Source organism: Peromyscus leucopus, chromosome 10 (assembly GCF_004664715.2).
Source record: "Peromyscus leucopus breed LL Stock chromosome 10, UCI_PerLeu_2.1, whole genome shotgun sequence".
Classification (NCBI taxonomy): domain Eukaryota; kingdom Metazoa; phylum Chordata; class Mammalia; order Rodentia; family Cricetidae; genus Peromyscus; species Peromyscus leucopus.
The window spans coordinates 42,182,014-42,201,690 of NC_051071.1; the positions used below are offsets into that span (position 1 = coordinate 42,182,014).

Consider the following 19,677-nt stretch of genomic DNA (forward strand, 5'->3'; position numbering starts at 1 on the left):
GATAGTGCATGCCAAGAAGAACGTCGGACTCTGTCCCACCCGTTTGATCTCTTTTTATTAAGAAAGTAAGTGTTTAATTAAAAATAGTAGATCCAAGTTATTGAGAGAGAATTAGATGAGAAATGAACTAACTATTCTTAGTGGCTCAGGTAGCTGCCCCCATCCTATGATTTAAAAAAAAAATTTAATGTCCATCGCATGTTCCTGGCCTCTGAGCAGTCTTGGTGACTGGAAGATGTGAAAGACTTACAAGTGTCTTTAAAAAAATTCTTTGACATGTAGCTCATACTCAATAAAAGGTTCATACTTCAGTGTGCAACTTGGGCAGGTGTTTTATCTATATATCTCTATCTCTATCTCTATCTCTATCTCTATCTCTATATCAACAATTAATACAACCACAAGCCTCAAATCTGCTCATTACAGAAATCTGCTCTCTGTAAGAGGAGTCTAAAGAACAGTCAGCGAGGAGAACGAGGGTGGGGTGTTCTGGAAGCAACATGAAGAAGATGGGCAGCCGTGGCAAATGCTAATTGAGAGATAGGCAAAGCGCATCTAGGAATGAGGCAGCTCATTAGATGTTGTAGTGCGGAGGTTACCTGAGATCTAGAGCAAGCCGATTTGGGTATATTTTAAAAGCGAAAGGAGAGAAATTGGAATGTTAGGAATGTTTTTAGGATATTTTCTGCAAGGGGAGAAAAGAAACAGTGGCAGTGAAATAGGGTTGAGCATCTTCTATCGTTAAGTGGAAGAAAATCTAGCCTGTTGATAAGCCAGTGACAACAGTTCATCAAGCGCAAAATGGGCCCTATGAGTTTCTGAAGTGATGAGGTACTAAGTGGGACGAGATTGCGTTCATAGTGTGTAAATGGGCTTTTATGAAACTTTGAATGCCTAAATGGTGACAGTAGTTATTGAGGATGTCGACTCAGGGAGGTGCTGCTCTGACCATGGCAGTTAGCGAAGTTCTTTTCACAGTAATTCTTTTGCTTTCAGTGAAACATAGAAAGCAAAGTCCTTGCTCTGAGTAAGGACAAAGGAGTGGTTTGAGGTTGAGGTGAGGATCGAGGAATGAAATAGAAAGGGCTTGGGCATACCTGGGAGTTATATGTTTGCCCTGGCAGCATTAAGGGTGCAGGTGAAGGTCTCTGGTTGTGTATGGATTGAAGACAGGATCAGCCATTTAGCTGCAAGGTGTAAAGAGAGTTGGCGGAGAATTGTACTTAGCTGGGATTATGGCTCTGCTAACTGAGCATGATGAAATGAGAAACAGGCAAGGAGGCTGTAGCTGTTTGCAGGGAAGTGATTATGAGTGGCCATCAATCAGGCTGTGAAAGGAGAGGGGAGACATCAAAGGGTAATGGACATCTGTGCAAGAGATGATGGCGGCTCTCGGTAATGCTTTGAAAGGAGAGCTGCTGGGTTTCCCGATGCTGGACAGTGTGTCAGAGAAGAGGAGTGGCTTTGGAGTTTTTTGCCTAGCAGTTAGAAAAGGGAGTTGCTGTGAACTCAAATGTTTCATTGTCAGTGTTCTGGGGCATAGTTACACTTTGTTGATTATAGCATAGAAAAAGAAAAAAATTAGTAAAATTAAGCAAACCAAATGTAAATGAAAATCAGCTAAATATTGCTGGGTGTGGTGGTGCATACAGAGAGACAAGAGGATCTCTGAGCATTCAAGGCCCATCTGGTCTACAAGGCAGGTTCCAGGGCAGCCAGGGCTGCATAGTGAGACTGTCTAAAAAATAGAAAAAAAGGGAAAACGTCAGCTAAGTTCTTGACTCCCTCCCTTCCTCCATCCCTCCCTCTGCCCCTCCCTTCCTTCCTTCCTTTGGAAATAAATAAACACTGAATAAAAAACACTGAATCTCATGTTTGCTGTGATTCAGGTGGTATTCCAGATGATGGAAATTTAGCACTGAATAAGACACCTGAAAAATTTGCACTTGGCTTAGTTAATATTGAGAAACTAGTATGCCTGAAATAAATGGATCAATTATCTTAAATTGTATTGTGTGTGCACTTAGCTCCCGGTAACTGGTTCAGTTGATTGTATATTTTTCATGTTTTACTACTACTTGCCCAGAAAAGTTACATTATGTATATCACAATTGAAAAAAAATAAAAGTAGTGATATATTCTAAAAAGTATTTTAAAAAAGTAAGTTTAAGGGCTGATGTGTTGGAGTTTATAGTTTACGGTCCACAACCTTTCTTCTTCACTAGAACCTATTTTTCTTTTTGGGCTAGAAATGATGCTCTGCAGAGTGATTATGGAACAGCTTCCAAAGCTTGGTGCACCTTAGTAGAAGAAGTTCCGCTCTTGTAAAGAGTGTGGAGGATAATATATAAGTCTCAGTTAGTGGCTGAGTATCCCCTCCCCTCCCCCCTCCTCTCCTTCTCTTCCTTTTCACTCCTTTCCCTCTCCCCCACCTCTGTGAGTAAAGGTCTCATGTACTGCTGTCTGGCTGCAAGCTCACTGTGCAGCTGAGGTTGCCCTTTCACTCTAAATCCTCCTGCTCTGTCTCCTAAGTTCTGGGATCTACTGTACTTGACTCTGATTGTACCATTTTATAACCTTTAATACTGTCTTCCACAAAACATGGAGGGCAGGGTGAGAATGAACGAATATGAAGAAACCATGAAATGAGTTAATATGAAGAAACCATGAAATGGAGAAAAACACTTCCTGAGAGAAAAAAAAAATATATTGGGGATATTTGAGTTTACATTACTGGTAATGAACTAATGTACAATATGTGAGGAATCATCAGTGATTAATTAGGGACTTCCTTTATTTCTACTTACTTATTTTGAAGCAAAAATAGATGTTGGAATTGCATGCTATTACAGTATCGAGTGAAAAAGATAGAAAAGGTTGTCTTAGCAGATCAAGTTATTTCTCAGTGTTAGTTTTGGTAAACACACCAATCTCCATGATTTTGCATGGAAGCTATGCAGAGCTCTTACTGTTATCTTCAATCTCTCTTCTGTTGGGAATGCCTTACTAGGCTATTAAACATTCTAGAAAGACAGTTTTAAAATTCAGAGGCAGCATAAAAGTGTTTGCTGTGATGTTTTAAATTATCAATAATTATTTTAGTAAATTTTGTAGCTCTTCATGTTAGAACTGAATGTGTAAACCTTTAATATGCTAAGTAAGGCTTTATGAAACTTCCTCTCTCAAAACACAGACAAAAATACTGTGTGTGTGTGTGTGTGTGTGTGTGTGTGTGTGTGTGTATGTGTGTGTATGTGTGTGTGTGTGTGTTTTGGCTGGTTTCCTGTATAGATTGTGTATGCAGTCTCAACATAGATCTGCAGCTGCCACTAAGTTCTGTGGCTGCATTCTCCTGCTGTTGTACACACCCCTGGTTCCTCCCTCCTTGCTTCTGACAGTAGGATAGCTTTGTTACTGAAGAGTAGGAAAGGCAGTTCCTGTTTTTATTGCTGAGACCCTATTGGTTTGGTAATGGACTCTGTTTTCCAATTGGAAAAGTGTGTTCGCTTTTATTACAAAACATTAAGAATTCCCTAAAATAACTGATTGAAAAAATACACAGCAGAACGATGTTGTCATAGTAAAGTGTTCCTCAGAAGTCAGATAGCTAGCTAGCTAAATGAGCATCTTCCATCCCAAGACAGGATCTTTTGAAGTTGTGTACTCAGTCTACTCAGTGGTATTATGAATGAAACTAAATTTTGAAAAAACTTTAGAATTCCTGATTTGAAACTTGCTTTCAGAATAGTCCTTTGGGGAATGAGAATATAGTTCAGTGGTAGGGCACTTGCCTAGAAAACAAAGGCCCTGAATTTGAGTGCCAATATTATACAAAACAAATAGATAAATAAATGAATTCAAATGAATGAGTCTTTTTCTGTAGAATATTCTTTGTTGATAATGTTGCGATCAGAAAACCTGATTCTTTAAACAGCTTAGGAGATGGAAATAAAGAAGTGCTCTAGTTTGAATGGCTTGTGCTGAATTACAGCTCAGCAGCTAACTAGCTTTTTGCCTTTGGAGAATGCTGTGAACACCTTGGTTTTCCCCATGGGAAGAAGTTTGATACTGACACTGGTTGATGAGAACATCTGAACTTAGTCAATTAGAACACCTATTTATGTTACAACCACACAGTAAGTGCTGCATTAATTTTTTTCTATTGTGTCTCTGTAGTTCCAAGTCTGTTTGGGTTGGGGAAAATCAAAAGCTATTTGAGTTAAATCTACTTAAAATTTTGTTTTGCTGACTTTTCTTAACAATAGTATAACAGAAGAATCAGATTACTGGAGATTTAGTAGGTTTCTACTGTGGCATTGAATAGCTAATCATGGTGGGTACTTTACCATTCTAGTAATGATTATCTATGGAGTATCAAATTAATGTATGTTACTATGTGTAATATATATGTATAATTTAGTTCTGACAAGAGCTTTGTAAGATTTAGTATTATTTCCGTTCTATGGGTGAAGAAATTAAGGAAAAGAGGCTAAACAGTTTTCCTTATTTAGTTAAGTGACAGTGTGAAAACAAATTGAATATTTCTTTTTCTCCGTAGAGCATTCAACTTTCCTCTGTAATACTGACACTAATTTAATTTTATATGATTTTAAGTGCTTACATTGATAGAGAAATAAAACAATGAATTATAACTTGACAGTAAGAACAAAGTTCTCTGGTTCCCTAGTGTGGACTTAAGTGGGGTGGTATTAGGATCAGTGTTCATTGTAGCTTGTTTTCATAGTGCCTCCTTCAGTTCCTGTTTTTATTTTGTGTGGACACTCCCCTGTGCTTTAGGCTCTCAAGTAGCTCTCCCTTAGATACAGTCTAAGAAGAGCAGGTGCTGCTTGGGGGTCCTACTTCTCGCTTATCTCGATCATGTTGCGCTCAGTCAATGAAGTTTTCTTATTTTCGGAGAGAAGTTAGAAATTGCTTTATTGTGTTCAAAATATTTTTTGTTACATTTCCATAACATCCTGGGAAACCATGAGTCAAAAAGTATGTACATGCACCTGTTTGCTTTCTTTTTTTCTTTGCACCTAGTCAACAATATTTTCCCATCTAACAGATGCTACAGTGCTGTAGACAGATACATTATTACATTCTGGGAGTACGTATAGCATAAAAGAAAATGAAAAAAAGAGGTAACTGTGTGTGAAGAACTAAATATGGCTATATGAAGAATTCTCTTGTTTACATACACTGAAGGAATATGTTGGTTAACCAAGAATTATATTGTATAGAGGGCTGTGCTAGGAAATGAATCATATTCATATTAAGACATTTTTGAGGTAGAAGCAGTAATTCTAGCACCTACTGAAAAGGTTATCAGAGACCTAAGAAGTAGCTTTGGGTAGATGGGAATAAATGGGAAGTAGCTTTGTATTGGTAATGGGATAAATGGGAATAAGTGGGTGTGAAATAATCAGAAAAGAAATTCTGATTTTAAAAATGCCATGGAAAGTCGGAAGGGACTGAATTTGTATCTCATAATTCAATTAAAACCACAAAACGTTGAAAAATAGCATAGTGTTAGGGGAACTTTTAACTTAGAGTGAAGAGAAACCACTTTGTTACTGCTAGGGCCAGGGTAAATTAATAGGCACCTTTTATGCCACGTAGGCTCATAGATTCAGAGCTCCAAGAGGCAGCCAGTTGAAAGAGGCTGTTAACAAAGGGCTCTTATTTTTCCTCCATGATAGCACAGCACTGTAATTAGATGTAGCTGCATGTGGCTTCCAGGCCCTTTATTTGCAAGATCTGTAGAAAGCCTTAGGTGTTAGGGAATCTGGAGTTCTTCACTTGTGTTTTGATAGCACTGTAATATTGCACTGGATACACACATCTGATGACAAGGCTCTGTTCTCCTTCATCTTGTGCTATGTAACGTGCCCTAGTAAATGCTAGCATCTTTTAAAGGCCTGTTGTTGACCAGATAATATGATATGGTGTTTATTGAAAGGAATACTTAGCACTTTCGTTTTTCTGTTTTCTTTCTTTTTCTTTTTCTTTCTTTTTTTTTTTTTTGAGAACTATCTACTAATGCTACTAAACGCTGGGTGTCTCATGCCAGCTGTAGGGAGAGTAAGAGAATACTAGGAATGTAAGATTGCCTCTGACCTAGAAAGGATATTACATCAATCATTCTTTGTGAGTTTGAATCCGGTATTTGGCATATTAGAAAGTGATACTAGGGAATTGTTCCTGATGATATTAAAGTTTGCTCTAAAAGTATTTAGATCGAAATATTTGATTTGATAAATGTTTGGACTGTTCATGGAAGTAATACACACAAGCTGTTTTATTTTCTTTCAGTGGTAGTAATTAAGCAAATCCTAATCATGAGACTCTTAAGTAGTCACCAAGATGATAAGCTGAGCTCTTGGCACGGTGTGATACTGTGCATGGTTAGTGGGCCACAGCCATTGGCTTATGGTTAAGAGTCACCTGGCTCTACTTTTTACTCATTTCTGCTTGAAGTTTACTGACTCAACTTCCCTTATAAGAGGGAAACAAGACTGTATTTGCTGTTTTATTCCCCCCCCCATCTCTTGGTAGGTTTCTAAACTATTCTCTATGTATATCTATAGACTGTGATGACAAAATAGAGAGTATGGCATGTATGTTTCTCCATTGGAAGCTTAATGGCATTACACTCAGTACATTTGGGAAGCTTTATATAGCGTGGCTTAGCCAAACAGGAGAAATGTGTCTTGTCTAGATGACTTTTAATCCTGAAATGTCATCCCTGCCTGTTTTCCTTTCCTTCATAAGAGTCCTCGTCATTTCAGTATGTGACCTTTTCTTTAACCTTTTATTACCATACCTGTAGTTTATATTCTTTGTTTTTGGTTTTCTTGTGGTGCTGAGGATAGGACCCAGGGCTTTGTGCGCTGCTAGGAAGTGCTGTACTAGTGAGTCACATCCCTAGACCTGTAGTTTATATTCTGTAATTTACTGTCTAGACTGTTGTGATAGACATTCTTGGGTGGCAAATATGTATCTCCAGATTAAAATCAAGCCAACATATCTTATCAAGGACATTCAGATAAGCACATGAAATCATAGTGTGCATTATGCTAGTTGGAAATGCCAATCAGAACAGTGAGATATGACATACCCCTTCAAGTTTGGCAGACCTTGAGCACTGACAGCACCAACTGTTGAAGAAGTGTGGAGGGAGCATCAGGAACTCCTACACTGCCGATAGAGTGGACAACAGTGTAAATAACATTAGAAAGCAGTTTGGCAGTTTCTTTAAAAGCTTATCAGTCTTCCATGAAGTCCAGTGATTACATCTGTTGGTATTTATCCAGAAGAGTTGGAAAATCATTTATACAAAAACCTACAAAGAATTGTTTGTAGCAGCTTTGTGTATGATGGCAAGGCTTAGCAGCCAAGATGTCTTCCAGTAGGGAGTGGACAGATAAACTGTGGTTCTTCCAGACAGTGAAATAATATTTAGCGTAAAAGGAAATGAGCCAGTGCAAGAAAACACGAATCTGCTTATGTGTGTGTATGTACATTACGTACATGAGTTAATGTGAGTGTGTGCGGAGGCCAGAGATAGATGGCAGTGTCTTTCACAGTCATTCTTGCATTTTGAGACAAGGTCTCTCATGAATCTGGAGCTTACAGGTGCCACTGTACTTGCTGGCCAGCAAGCTCCAGGGCCTTCCTGAATCTGTCTCACTAGTTGGGTTATAGATGCACCCTCCCTACTGCTGCTTTGCTTAGTCCATGTTTATGTAGCATATATGTTACTGACTGAGCCATCACCAAGTCCCCAGAGTGGAGTCTTAAGTGCATTTTACTAGTCAAAAGAAGCCAAACTGTAAAGGTTTTATATAAGGATCTAAACCGTGATAGAACCCAGAACTAAAAAGATCAGCCGTTGCCAAGGGTTGGGAGGCAGTCATACTGCGCTGTGTGTTTCAGTGAATTTATCCAAACCCATAAAGTGTGCAACAGTAAGAGTGAGCTTTATAAAGTATGGCCTTTGGTGATAACAAGGTGTGACAGGGTGTACATTCATTAGTTACAAATGGATTATTAGGAAATAAAATTGACTAGAGTGAGGATTTGCACTACACCACATAATAAAATTCTCAAAAAGTTTCTTCTTTGACATTTTCCCGCATCATTCTCACCCCCGGCCTTAAGCTTCCCTAGTGTGGAGGTGGCACTCTGTGTGGGCAGGTGTCTTACCCCTGAGCTGGTCCCTTCAGAATCCTAGTCCCATGTGCTGGCACCTCCCTGACTGATAGCCCCAGGCTGTCTGCACAGATTCACTTCCTGTTGCAGCGCTACCCACACTCGTTAGTGCTTTCTTCCTCTGAGTTGGAGAATAAGCTAGCGTAGTGGAGGACTGTGTTGTGTAAGATTGCCCTGTGCAGTGTATGTAGTTGCTTAATGTCCTCGCAAGATAGACTATCTATCCACAGTCTGCCAGGACTAGTAGGGAGGGGTGAGGAGAGGGGAGCAAAAGAGACCAGAGCCCTCCTAGGGAGCCTGCTAGCAAGTTGTATTATTTGTGGGTTCCAGAGTGCATATTATTTCCTACTGCAGTTTGTTTTTGTTGCCCTTTTACTTAGAAGTATCTCCTTCTTTCATCAGACAATGGGAGAGACAGTTGAACACATGTAAAAATCCGGGCACATTGTTTATTAGGCATACTAGAGTAATGCTATAGGTAGAGTATGGATAGTATTGGTAGAGTCAGAACAGACTTAGTCCTTGACCTCATGGAGTTTCATCACAGTTCCCTTCACTACTGCAGGGGCCTTGTGAAGGCTATGTTAAACATTTTAAAGTTCTGCTTGGTTATTTTTGCGTAGTATGCTGGGTATTTTGTTCAGTAAGTAAACAGTAATATCTGACAGTGAGTGGACGTCATAGTAAGCCTCAGATGAACATGAAGTAGTTGAGTAGAAGTGCAGTATTACTAAATTTGTACTGCCTACTTAGATTTAACCTTAGCCATAAAGGAATGAGGATTTATCCATTGATACAGCTTGGATTTCTAATCCCTTCACTGATTTCTTAAAATATTTCTCCAAACATTTATTTTTAAAAGCCATTTAATAAACTGAGCAATAGTGGCGCATGTTTTAATCCCAGCACTTAGGAGGCAGAGGCAGGTGGATCTCTGAGTTCGAGGCCAGCCTAGTCTACAGTTTCTGGACAGCTAGGGCTACACAGAGAAATGCTGACTTGAAAAAACAAAAACAACAACATCCCCCACAAAACAAAACAAAACAAAACAAAACAAAACAACCCAAGAGAAGCCAATTAATAATACAGTAAACAAATATTTTTTGCTGAATTAATCTAGAAACGATTGAGAAAGAATTAACAAGAGGCATAGAGATGGTAATAGAGTTAAGAATTCATGACTGTTGGAATTTGTAGGTCTTAAGTCATTATACTTTAAAGGAAATAGTATTCCTTTAAAAAATGATAATATTGCGTATGTGGGAGTACATAGTGTGTGTTGGGAAGGGCACATATGCCATGGTGCATTGTTGAGGCCAGAGGATAACTTTGTGGAATTGGTTGTCTTCCACTTCCAGGGATCAAAGTCAGGTTGGGGATAGACTTCTGGGTGCCAGAGGATTGACTTCAGGGTACCAGGCTTGCACAGCGAGTATGCTAACTCACTGAACCATCTCTTATCCCCTTTCCTATGCTCTGTACTCCATACACAGGGACCATTAGCATGCGTCTGATGTCACATAATCTCTGCCTGTCACTGAACATTTTCTTTCAGGCATGCTTTTCTCTCTCCTCAAGGTCATCAGGTATCAGTCTTTTTGAATTTTCTAAATTTACTTGTAGAAAAATTGGCTGATTCTCTTTCGTAGTCTGGATTAGACTCTGACCATATTCTCATAACATACTATTTTAGTGCATTTTACACTGCTGCTGTACCAGAATGCCACAGAACTGGCAATGTGTAAACAGCAGAAATTCATTTCTTACAGTTTTGGAGGCCAGAAAGCTCATGATCAGGGAGCTGGCACTTAGGTACAAGCATCCTGGACAAGAGTGTCTGAGGTAGGAGGAAATAGAAGGAGGGCAAGTGAGGGCCAAAGGTCAAAGTCATCCTCATGCTCCTTGTTAGCATTAATCTTTTCCTGAAGGTGGGCTCTCATAGCCCAACACCTGTGGTTAGGCCCCTTCCCCAATACTATTACATTGGGGATTATTTCCAGGGCAAGGCTTTTGAGGGGCATTCTCAAATCATGACACCATGCAACTAATGTTCTTAATAGTTCCTAATATAATGTAGGAATTTGCATGTCTTCTCACTAGATTCTGAACTTTAAAAGTATATGATACTCGTTTTAATTTCTAGTGACTTCATTGTCTTTAATTCCTAATGCCTGTCTTCGCTTTGCATGACACAGAAGTTTGTGATCTAAAGTACCCAGCGTCAGAATTAATCAGATCTAAATATACCCAGAAAAATCCTAGTTATGAACTTGTAAGAAATGGAAGAACACAGTCCTGTTTCTGTGCTTAGCTGTGTGGACAGACTGATACATAAAGCCACAGACAGAGTATAGCATAACAGGAGGGGTTAGGTAGAATGATCTGAAAATACGAATGAAACATTTCAAATTCTTTAACAGTTTGTACCTGCTCTTTGCCTTCTTTTTCCTAAGTGCTTGCCATTTCTAGAATGTCTGTAATCTTCCCTTACTCATCTTAATCTGTCTTTCCTTGAGGAATAGGGTAGAATGTTTGTCTCTTGTTCACTGTGCCATTTCCAGTGCCTACCACAGTAGGTACACAATAGACGAGACTTGGTTAGTAGATGGACTGGAGTTTGGGCAAGGAAGTGTATATTACATAGTACTTGTGAAAGTTTTTTGTTGAAAACATAGACTCTGAAGTAGACCTTGACAGTGTTTTATTAAATGAGTTAACTTTTTTTATGACATACATTGAAGTAAATAGTTACCTATCTTAATTTTAATTAATTAAGTAATTGATTTTGAGACAGGATCTTATTCTATAGCACTGGTTGTCCTGGCATTAGCTATGTAACCTAGTCTTGTAATCCTCCTGCCTATGCCTCTGGAGTACTGGGATTATAGGCATGTATGGCCATGCCTGGCCCAATTTTCATCTGTTTATGCATTTTTCTAGGTTATGTGTTACTCTTAATTTTATCCTGAGACTTTCTAAAGGCATCACAGTTCTTACTGTTAATGCCTCTTAGGTAATTGAACTATAAAACGTGTGTGGTCAGAGTGTAGGACTATATTTATCCATTCTATATCACTTGTAACAAACTCTGTCACTCTAAATAGCAAAATAGATGCATAGAAAGTCATCTGTTGGAGGTAATTGTGCATCATGTAGATCTTGACTCTACTTGGTGTTTTGGAGTGTGAAAGATTGCACTTTATTTATTTATTTATCCCCCCCCCCCCAGCTGAGGACCAAACCCAGGGCCTTGCACTTGCTAGGTAAGCGCTCTACTACTGAGCTAAATCCCCAACCCCGAAGCTTGCCTTTTTTACTTTGAATCTGTCCACTAACTACACATGAATTTGAACTCAAAGCCCTATCAATGTTCTGGTTGTTTCATAAATAGGAATCATAACTGATCATTATTAAATACCCTCCCCCCCACCAGCAAATCTTAGTGTTTTGAATATTTGATGTTTTGGTTGCAAGCCCTTCATTTAATGACTGAACTGTCTCCAGCCCTGGGTGTTTTTGACAAGGTCTCACTATGTAGTTCTGGCTTGTCTGGAGTTTATTATATAGACCAAGCTGGCCTCCAAGTCACAGAAATCCACCTGCCTCTGCTTCCCGAGTGCTGGGATTAAAAACATGTGCCACCACAGCTGGTTTAAGCATGTACTCTTTATTCCCCCCTCCCAATCTTTTTTTGTTTTTGTTTTTTAAATGTGTATGGGTGTTTGGCCTTCATGTTTCTCTGCCCATCACTTGTGTGTTTGTTTCCTGCATAGGTCAGATGAAGGCATCAGATGCTCTGGAACTGGTGTTACAGATGCTTGTGAGCTACCATGTAGGTGCTGGGAATCGAACCCAGGTTCTCTGGAAGAGCAACAAGTGCTTTTAACCACTGAGCTACATGTGACCTGTAATTGCATTTCCCACCTTCTATAGTTTCCTTTTCTCTTCTATTTTCTTTTAGCACTAAAGAAATTAAAATTAGACTTCAAATTAAAACTATTAAAAATGTTAAATTACCTGGATATTTTTCAGATTATAAACTGGAACATGTAAATATTTGGATGTGAATTATCTTTTAGAAAATAAAATAAAATGTGATTCTCAGGCACTTTGCTGTAATTATGTTTTATAAATACCATATTAGATATTCTTTTACTACTACAGTAGACTTTAGAAAGTATCTGGCTTCTTTGCTTTATTTTAGAGATGAGTGAGATAACTGAGACCATTGACATGGTTTGTACACAGTTAACTGTTGACAGTTCACAACAGGACCAAATTTTACCTATTGGTGAGATAACTACACTGTGGCAGTCTGTTTATTAAATTATGTTAAAACTTAAAGTCACTGCATCTAGGAATGCATCTGATTCTGTAATTTTAAATGATACTATTTTAATGATTTAGTAAAATAGTAAGCAATAAGTTTACCAGTTTTATAGTCTACCAGTTATCCATATAGGATGTGAGTTAAAAAGCTCAGTGCTATCTCAGTTTGGCATATAGGCTTTTGCTAGTCGTTGCATCAGAAGGGACCTTTCATGCACCTAGCCTTAAGTCTTTGAAGACCCTCATATGACATATGCCCTCTAAGTAGTGCTTTTTTTTTTTTTTTTTTGTTATATTATTCTCTTTTCTTCAGTCCTGGGAATGAAATGCAATGGCTCATGCATGGCAGGCTGACAACTTTAATGTGATGTTCAGCCTTCCATTGGGAGGGTTGTATCCAATAAGAAGATGTTAAGGAAAGCATGGGAAATAAGATTTGAAGAAAGTTTCCTTAAAAAAACCTTGTTGACCTTAAAAATGTATAATGAAATGTAAAATGAAAAGCCAGATAGACAGACTCTTGGATTATCATAAATAGAAAGTTGTTTTACAGTTCCCTTCCTTACTTATTTTGAATATTTCCTAAACCTTTCATTTTAATTAAACTGGGTTGTACAACAGGAGCATCATCTATTCTGTGTTAATTTTTTCTTCTCAGTATAAGGAAATCTCTTTTTCTTTAGAGAGATTGGATACAAAGAGATCTTGAAAGATGAGGAACTATTAGATAAATTGAGATATTGCTGCCTATTGTTAACTATTTTTACTCAACTATGTTTATTATATCTTTAATGTTAACATATATTCTGGTAAGACAAAAGATCTTGGTCTTTGATGTCTGATTTTTCTCCCCCTTCATGATTACATCTGTCTAAAGCCTGCGTTCTAGTATGGCAAGTTAGTGATTCTCTTCTGTTCTGTTTTAGATCCCTGTATATCACTGAGTCCACCATGCTTCACTGAAGAAGACAGATTTAGTCTGGAAGCGCTTCAGACAATCCATAAACAAATGGATGACGACAAGGACGGAGGGATCGAAGTGGACGAGAGTGACGAAGTAGGTGGAGCGCCTTTTCCTGCCTTCTCTCTCAATCTCTAGTTTTCCCTCGATTCTTACAGGACTCAGCTCGGTTTTCAGTATTTTCAGAGCCTTTAGCTTTTCTCTTTTTTAAGCTGTAATTTTGCTTATTGTATATGCATGGCTTTTCCTGACTTTGTTTGCTTGCGTTTTTCACCAACCCCCGTCCTCCTTTCCCTTTCCTTTCCAATGTAATTGGGACTTCACAGATTGGTAGTTGTGGATTTTTTGATTTTCAGATGAGGTTGTGAAATATTACTCAGGCTAGCTTCAAACTGCTAGGTTCAAAATCCTTAGTCTTAGTAGGGTCTCTAGACATGCACATGTCTGTTCTTTTCTCTGCTTGCCCACTCCCCCAGCCTCCATCTTCTCAGTTACATACATATCTCATAGTCATAGATTTCTCAAACACATGTCCTTTTCTGGCTGTGTCACTACCCAGTGCTGCTATACAGACCACTCTGAAATGGTGTGTTAGTAACAGTCTGTTCCAAATTCTGTGGGCTAACTGGGCAATGGTTTTGTTACTGTAAATATGGGTGGTCACCTATGGCAGTTGGCATATATTTGAGGTGCTGTGATATTGTCTTACCCTTCATATTTTCTTCTTCTGTATGTCTATCATCCAGGAGTCTCGGTGAAAGTTTATTACTGCCTGGAAGCTGTCTTCTAAGTGGTAGCATTCCAGGAAGTTCCTGTGTGTGAATGTTTATCATGCCTCTCATTGCTAGCACTTGCTAGTATCAGATTGGTAAAGACAAGTCATGTGACTTAGGGAAATCTATGTGATTTCTCTATGTCCTACCTTATGAAGTCTTAAGTGATAGGGTCTATTTATGGTGGGCAACCATGGGTAAAGTTAGCATCCTGTGTTGTTTTAGGGGCCTGTGTGGCCTCCCTGACAAAAAATTTGGGTATGTTATTAACTATAAAATACATGTAAAAATGTGAATATTTGAGGAAAATAAAGTATAAATTTTTAAAATCCTCAGATCATAAAATGCTTGCTATGCATGAAGGACCTACGTTGAGGTGCTCAGAATATAAAAAAGGTGCGCATGTGGGGCATGCTTGTAATCTCAGTGCTGGGGTAGAGACAGCATGATTGGGGGCTTATTGTCCAGCCTGTCGAGCTGAATTGGTGAATTCCAGATTCAGTGAGATAGCCTGTCTCAAAAAATAAGATGAAGACTGATTGAAAAAGGCACCTGACACTGACCTCCGGCCTTCATCTGTACATTATACACACAGATGTACATATATCCACAAAATATTAATAACATGTATAAGATGATAATGTCTTGGACATATTAGTGACATTAAATTCAGTAGTGTAAATAACTTGTTTTCATTTAATGTCCCTTTAGAAAATTTAAGTTCCGTTTTGTTCTGGTTGTATTAGTCTAGAGGGCCTTAAAGGATGAGTGGTTAATTCTGCAGTTCTTGTGCTAGTTTGGTGTCATTTTATTATTGTGTTTTTAAAAATTAAGTATCTGATTAAAAAAGTAAATAATTCTGTAGTAGGCGTCAGTTAGCCATAATTAGGGGATTTCATGAGCTTAATGAGAAAGCTTAGTAAAACAAAATTAAAATATATGGATTTCTTGCAATTTAGGAGTTGTAATATCACTTTTAAAGAAAATTCAGAAGTATTTAGCATTTTAAAATGCTGACTTAAAACTATTTTTCTCTTCATTGCTTTCTTGTTTTGTATTTTGGTCATATGAGAAAGTATTTATCTGTATAGCGTGTTTCTTAGTTGGGCTTTCTGTTGTTGTAAAGAGATAACCATGACCATGGCAACTCTTATAAAGGAAAACATTTAATAGGGTAGTTACAGTTTCAGAAGTTTAGTCCATCATCATCATGCTGGTATATGGCAGCTGGAGAAGGAGCTGAGAGTCCTACATCTTGTTCTGCAGGTAACAGGAAGTGAACTGAGCCCACACTGGGTGTAACTTGAGTATATGAGACCTTAAAGCTCTCTCCCACAGTGACAGACTTCGTCCTACAAGGCCACACCTCCTAATAGTGCCGTTCTCTAAAGGCTAAACATTCAAACACATGAGTTTGTGGGGGCCATACCTATTCAAATCATCACAGTGTGTATTCATTCATTTAATTTTGAGCTAATATTTGAGGACCTGCTGCATGCCAGATGTCCAAATAGATGCTTGGAATAATAGATTGGGAACAAAACAGATGAAATCTGTGTCTTCGAGCTGACATTCTGGTAGGGTTTGTGGGAAGGCACATTTAAGAAACTCAATGCTTAAGTGGGGAAGGGGGTGAGGAAAGGAAGAGGCTGCATGTAACTTCATATAGAGTGTTGGAGATGGTCTCATGTAAGCGACAGCCCAAGTGTATCAATTTATTTTACAGGTAAGTAGTAGAAGACATTTCTGGTAAATTTCCAGGCTCTGGTAAAACTGAGTTTAGAAGATTTGGAATGTTTCAAATTAGAAAAAAAATGAATAAAGCCTTTTCGATAAAAGTCATTGTTTTCCAGACCAAGATAATAAAAAATAGATGTCAGTATGTCTTGACTCTGACCTATTTAGGTTGAGTTGTTTATGGTGAAGTAGGTATGTTTTGTCAATATTAACATTTTGGTAGGTATTTGATCAAATAGTTTAAATAAGAGAGGTGAATGGTTGTTTTATGAACAAGGCAGTCATATGACATTGAGAATTCAAGTTATTACAGTTCAGTGTGTATGAACCTTTTCTATTTTTAAACATTTTAATTTTTTTAGTTTTTTAAAATCATTCATTCATTCATTCTTCTCTCTCACTCTATTATGTAGTTATGTAAAATAGGTGGTTCCAAGGTTGATGGTGACAGACCTCACTGTATAACCTGTTTATCTGTTGGGAGTCATTTGAGAAGGGAGAGTCGCTTATGAGATTAGAAATTAAGATTAGAAAAAAGGAGAAGATGCATTTTCAAGAAAGATCAGTGAATTTTTGAATTCTTAGTTATCCAGAGGATTAAATGTTAATGAGACTTATACTAAAGTTTTATGTCAAAATTTTTAACACGTAATATCTCTTACCATGTTAACAGGCGACACGAAAACAGTGTTTACAATAATGTAATTACCGTTTGGTGTCTGTGGGTCAGATGCGGCAGTGCTAGCAAGGAGGGTGTAAAGTTCCTTTTCCTCGCTGTCACCGCCTGACAGACTCTGACTAAGAGAAGTTGTAGTGGGTAGCTATTCCAGCTTGGATCTGGAAGTTCCAACCCCCATTGAGACTCTGGCAACTGTCACGCCTACGAGGCGGGGCAGAGGGAGGCGTCTGGAAACCCGAGACCTGGATGGGAAGCGCTCTTTCTGTTCCTGGACCCAGGATTGTGGAGGTTGACTGAGCAGAGCTCCTGAGAACACCTCTGGATTGCGATACACCTTCCCCAGACCCCCGCAGCCTATCTATTCCTTCATTTGTAAGTCACCCACTAAATAAATCTTCCTTTTAACTACGTGGAGTGGCCTATATAATTTCCCCAATATCTGGCGCTCAACGAGAGGCTCGAACCCACGACCCTGAGATTAAGAGTCTCATGCTCTACTGACTGAGCTAGCCGGGCCGGTTTCGAACTCGTGATCCTCCTGCCTCCGCTTCCTTCAGCAAATCCTACCGGCATGCGCCACCACCATGATTTCCGAGTTTCAGTGTGCGGGTGTGGGGAAGGCATGATGGAGTGCACAGTGGTGGCAGTGTGTGATGAACGTGCTTTATGTCATGGTGGACCACAAAGCAGAGAGTGACTGCAATCAGGCCCCAGGTATGACCTTCAGCAGATGTCTCTTAGGAACTTGCTCTGCAGGATAGCTCTCCCACCTCCTAATGGTTACTTCCCAGCAGTACCAGCCCATGAACGAGCGCTCGAACCTGTGCAAGACATTTCAGATTCAAGCCTAACAGCGTGTCTTCAGGCTCTTGTTCTCTTTAACATTGCTGGTGATGTATCTGCTAGTGTTACACAATCTGAAGGTTGATGTAGGTGTCAGGGTGGTAAGGGCATGTGAGGGGTGCATCCACCTGGTGTTAGGCAGAGATAACCTTACAAAATAACATTGACTTCCCCCAGAGCAAGTGTAGCAAGAGCTCTGAACAGAAGAGGTGGGTCCCCAAGAGAAGGACCACTAACACAGAAGTCACAGGCTTTTTAGTTTTTTAATGTGTGTGTATGTTTTTCTTGTATGTAGTATGTGTATTATGTGCTTAAGTGTCTGGTGCCCATGGAGGCAGGAAGAGGGCACTAGGCACCCTGGAATTTGAGTCAAGGTTGACTGTAAGCTGCCATGTGGGTGCTGGGGACTGAACTCAGGTTCCTTTGCAAGAACAGCAAGTGTTCTGAACTGCTGAACCATCTCTCCAGCCCAAAGGTCAGAGTCTCTGTATTTAAAGTGATGCTTCATTATCTTTCTTTTAGCCTGCTTGCTGGAACTTAGATACAGCCTAGCTGACACTCTGGGGTGATGGTCAGGAAAATGAATGGGAAAATTTCTGGACTATCAGGGCCATCTTAGATGCTGCTTACCACAGCTTGTTTCTGTATTCTGCTGACTAGAAATGTTCAATAGGAAGCTTCTTCACAGGAATATAAAACATTGTAAAGTAGTAAAATTATGTCATCTCCTTCAAAAGTCTTCTTTTCACATTTGTTCTTAAAACAAAGATGTCTTATTGAATATATATATATATATAAAGAGAGCTTAGAAATAATACTGGTAAGTCACTCAGTGATCCTGATAGCAATGAAAGTAAAGAACTTTCTGGAAGCTGACAATAGCTCTGCCCACCTGTACTCCAAACTATTTTCTTACTGCACTCTATCATTATAGTAAGAAACTTCTGCAAATACACTCTCAGATACAATTTTAATTATGACTTTAAATAATATGTGTGTATTAGATATTAAATAGGTGCATATAAACTATAAGTGTTAAACTTAAAAATGAGATACAATTAAACTTCTTTCCTCTCAACTGTATTAGACTGCATACCTCTCTGTGAGGTTTGAACAGCTCAGTTTGGAGGTGTTTGCGTTTATAAATTGTAAAAACAAATTTGTGCTATATGCTGCCTGGTCTGCTCTGCACTTCTATAAGAACAGGCATGTCTGAGACTCTTTTAAGGAAGTACATTCAAGGCATGAAATCCAAGTTTTTAAGGCATGATATGTGATTAAAATTTACTTGAGGAGTAGTGTTTTGTAATGAATGGTGACTCTATAATTTGTTTGACTGGGGATCATCTGGCATTTTTCTACAAGTTAAAGCAGGTCAAAAGGTAAGGTGATGAAAGTAAGTAAAGGAGAATTTTTGCTGCCTATTTAATAAATACTGAAAGCTTTGCTGGGGTCATTTATTTTTGTTACTGTGGGACTAGAAATATTTATGAAGTTGTATAGGAATAACATTGAACATTTACTATTTGTTTTATAGTCTAAACAGTTTATATACACTAAAGTATGGCATGCTCATAGAAACACTAAGAGCAAAGAATATGCTATTATTTTCTGACTTGGATATATCAGAGAAGTTGGGCCATAAGGCATGGTCACTAGTTATAAGTCATAGAATGGGGGTTTTAGTTCAACCTGAATACATAACTCATTCTTGGCTCACAGTCCGTGTTGTTTTTCTGTGACGATGTGTATCATTAATTTCTAAAAGTAGATGAAAGGGAATTGGCACAGTGGGGAGAAACTCCAGAACAAAGAGTGCTCCCTAGAAAACCTGCACTCGCTTGTCACAAGAGTTGTTGAGCAGTGCCCGGCCTTGCTGAGTCAGAGGTCTGGGGTAGACCTAAACGATTCTCTGTACCAAGTCCTTTGATTACGATAGCTGATGCAGTTTGAGGGTCATTCGATGACATGGACAGTAGCACAAGCACTGTATCCTAACTTGGTGCTGACAAGGATATTTATATATCTTACTTTTTCATTATTGAAGCTCTGGAGAAACAGTTCAGGTCTCCCTCTCCTGCCTTAGTGGTTAACGTCATTGTCTTGTGTGACATTTTCTGTTATTTTAAGCAGTGCTTAGG

The 19,677-nt window shown here is 38.8% G+C and overlaps 1 protein-coding gene across 1 annotated transcript in view; it reads left to right on the plus strand.

Annotated features, from left to right (window-relative positions):
- Stim2 (stromal interaction molecule 2) overlaps positions 1-19,677 on the plus strand; it is a 126,137-nt gene that overhangs the window by 36,076 nt on the left and 70,384 nt on the right. Inside the window, 1 exon segment of the mRNA XM_037209035.1 lies at positions 13,470-13,600. Within this exon segment, the coding sequence (XP_037064930.1) occupies positions 13,470-13,600 (131 nt within the window).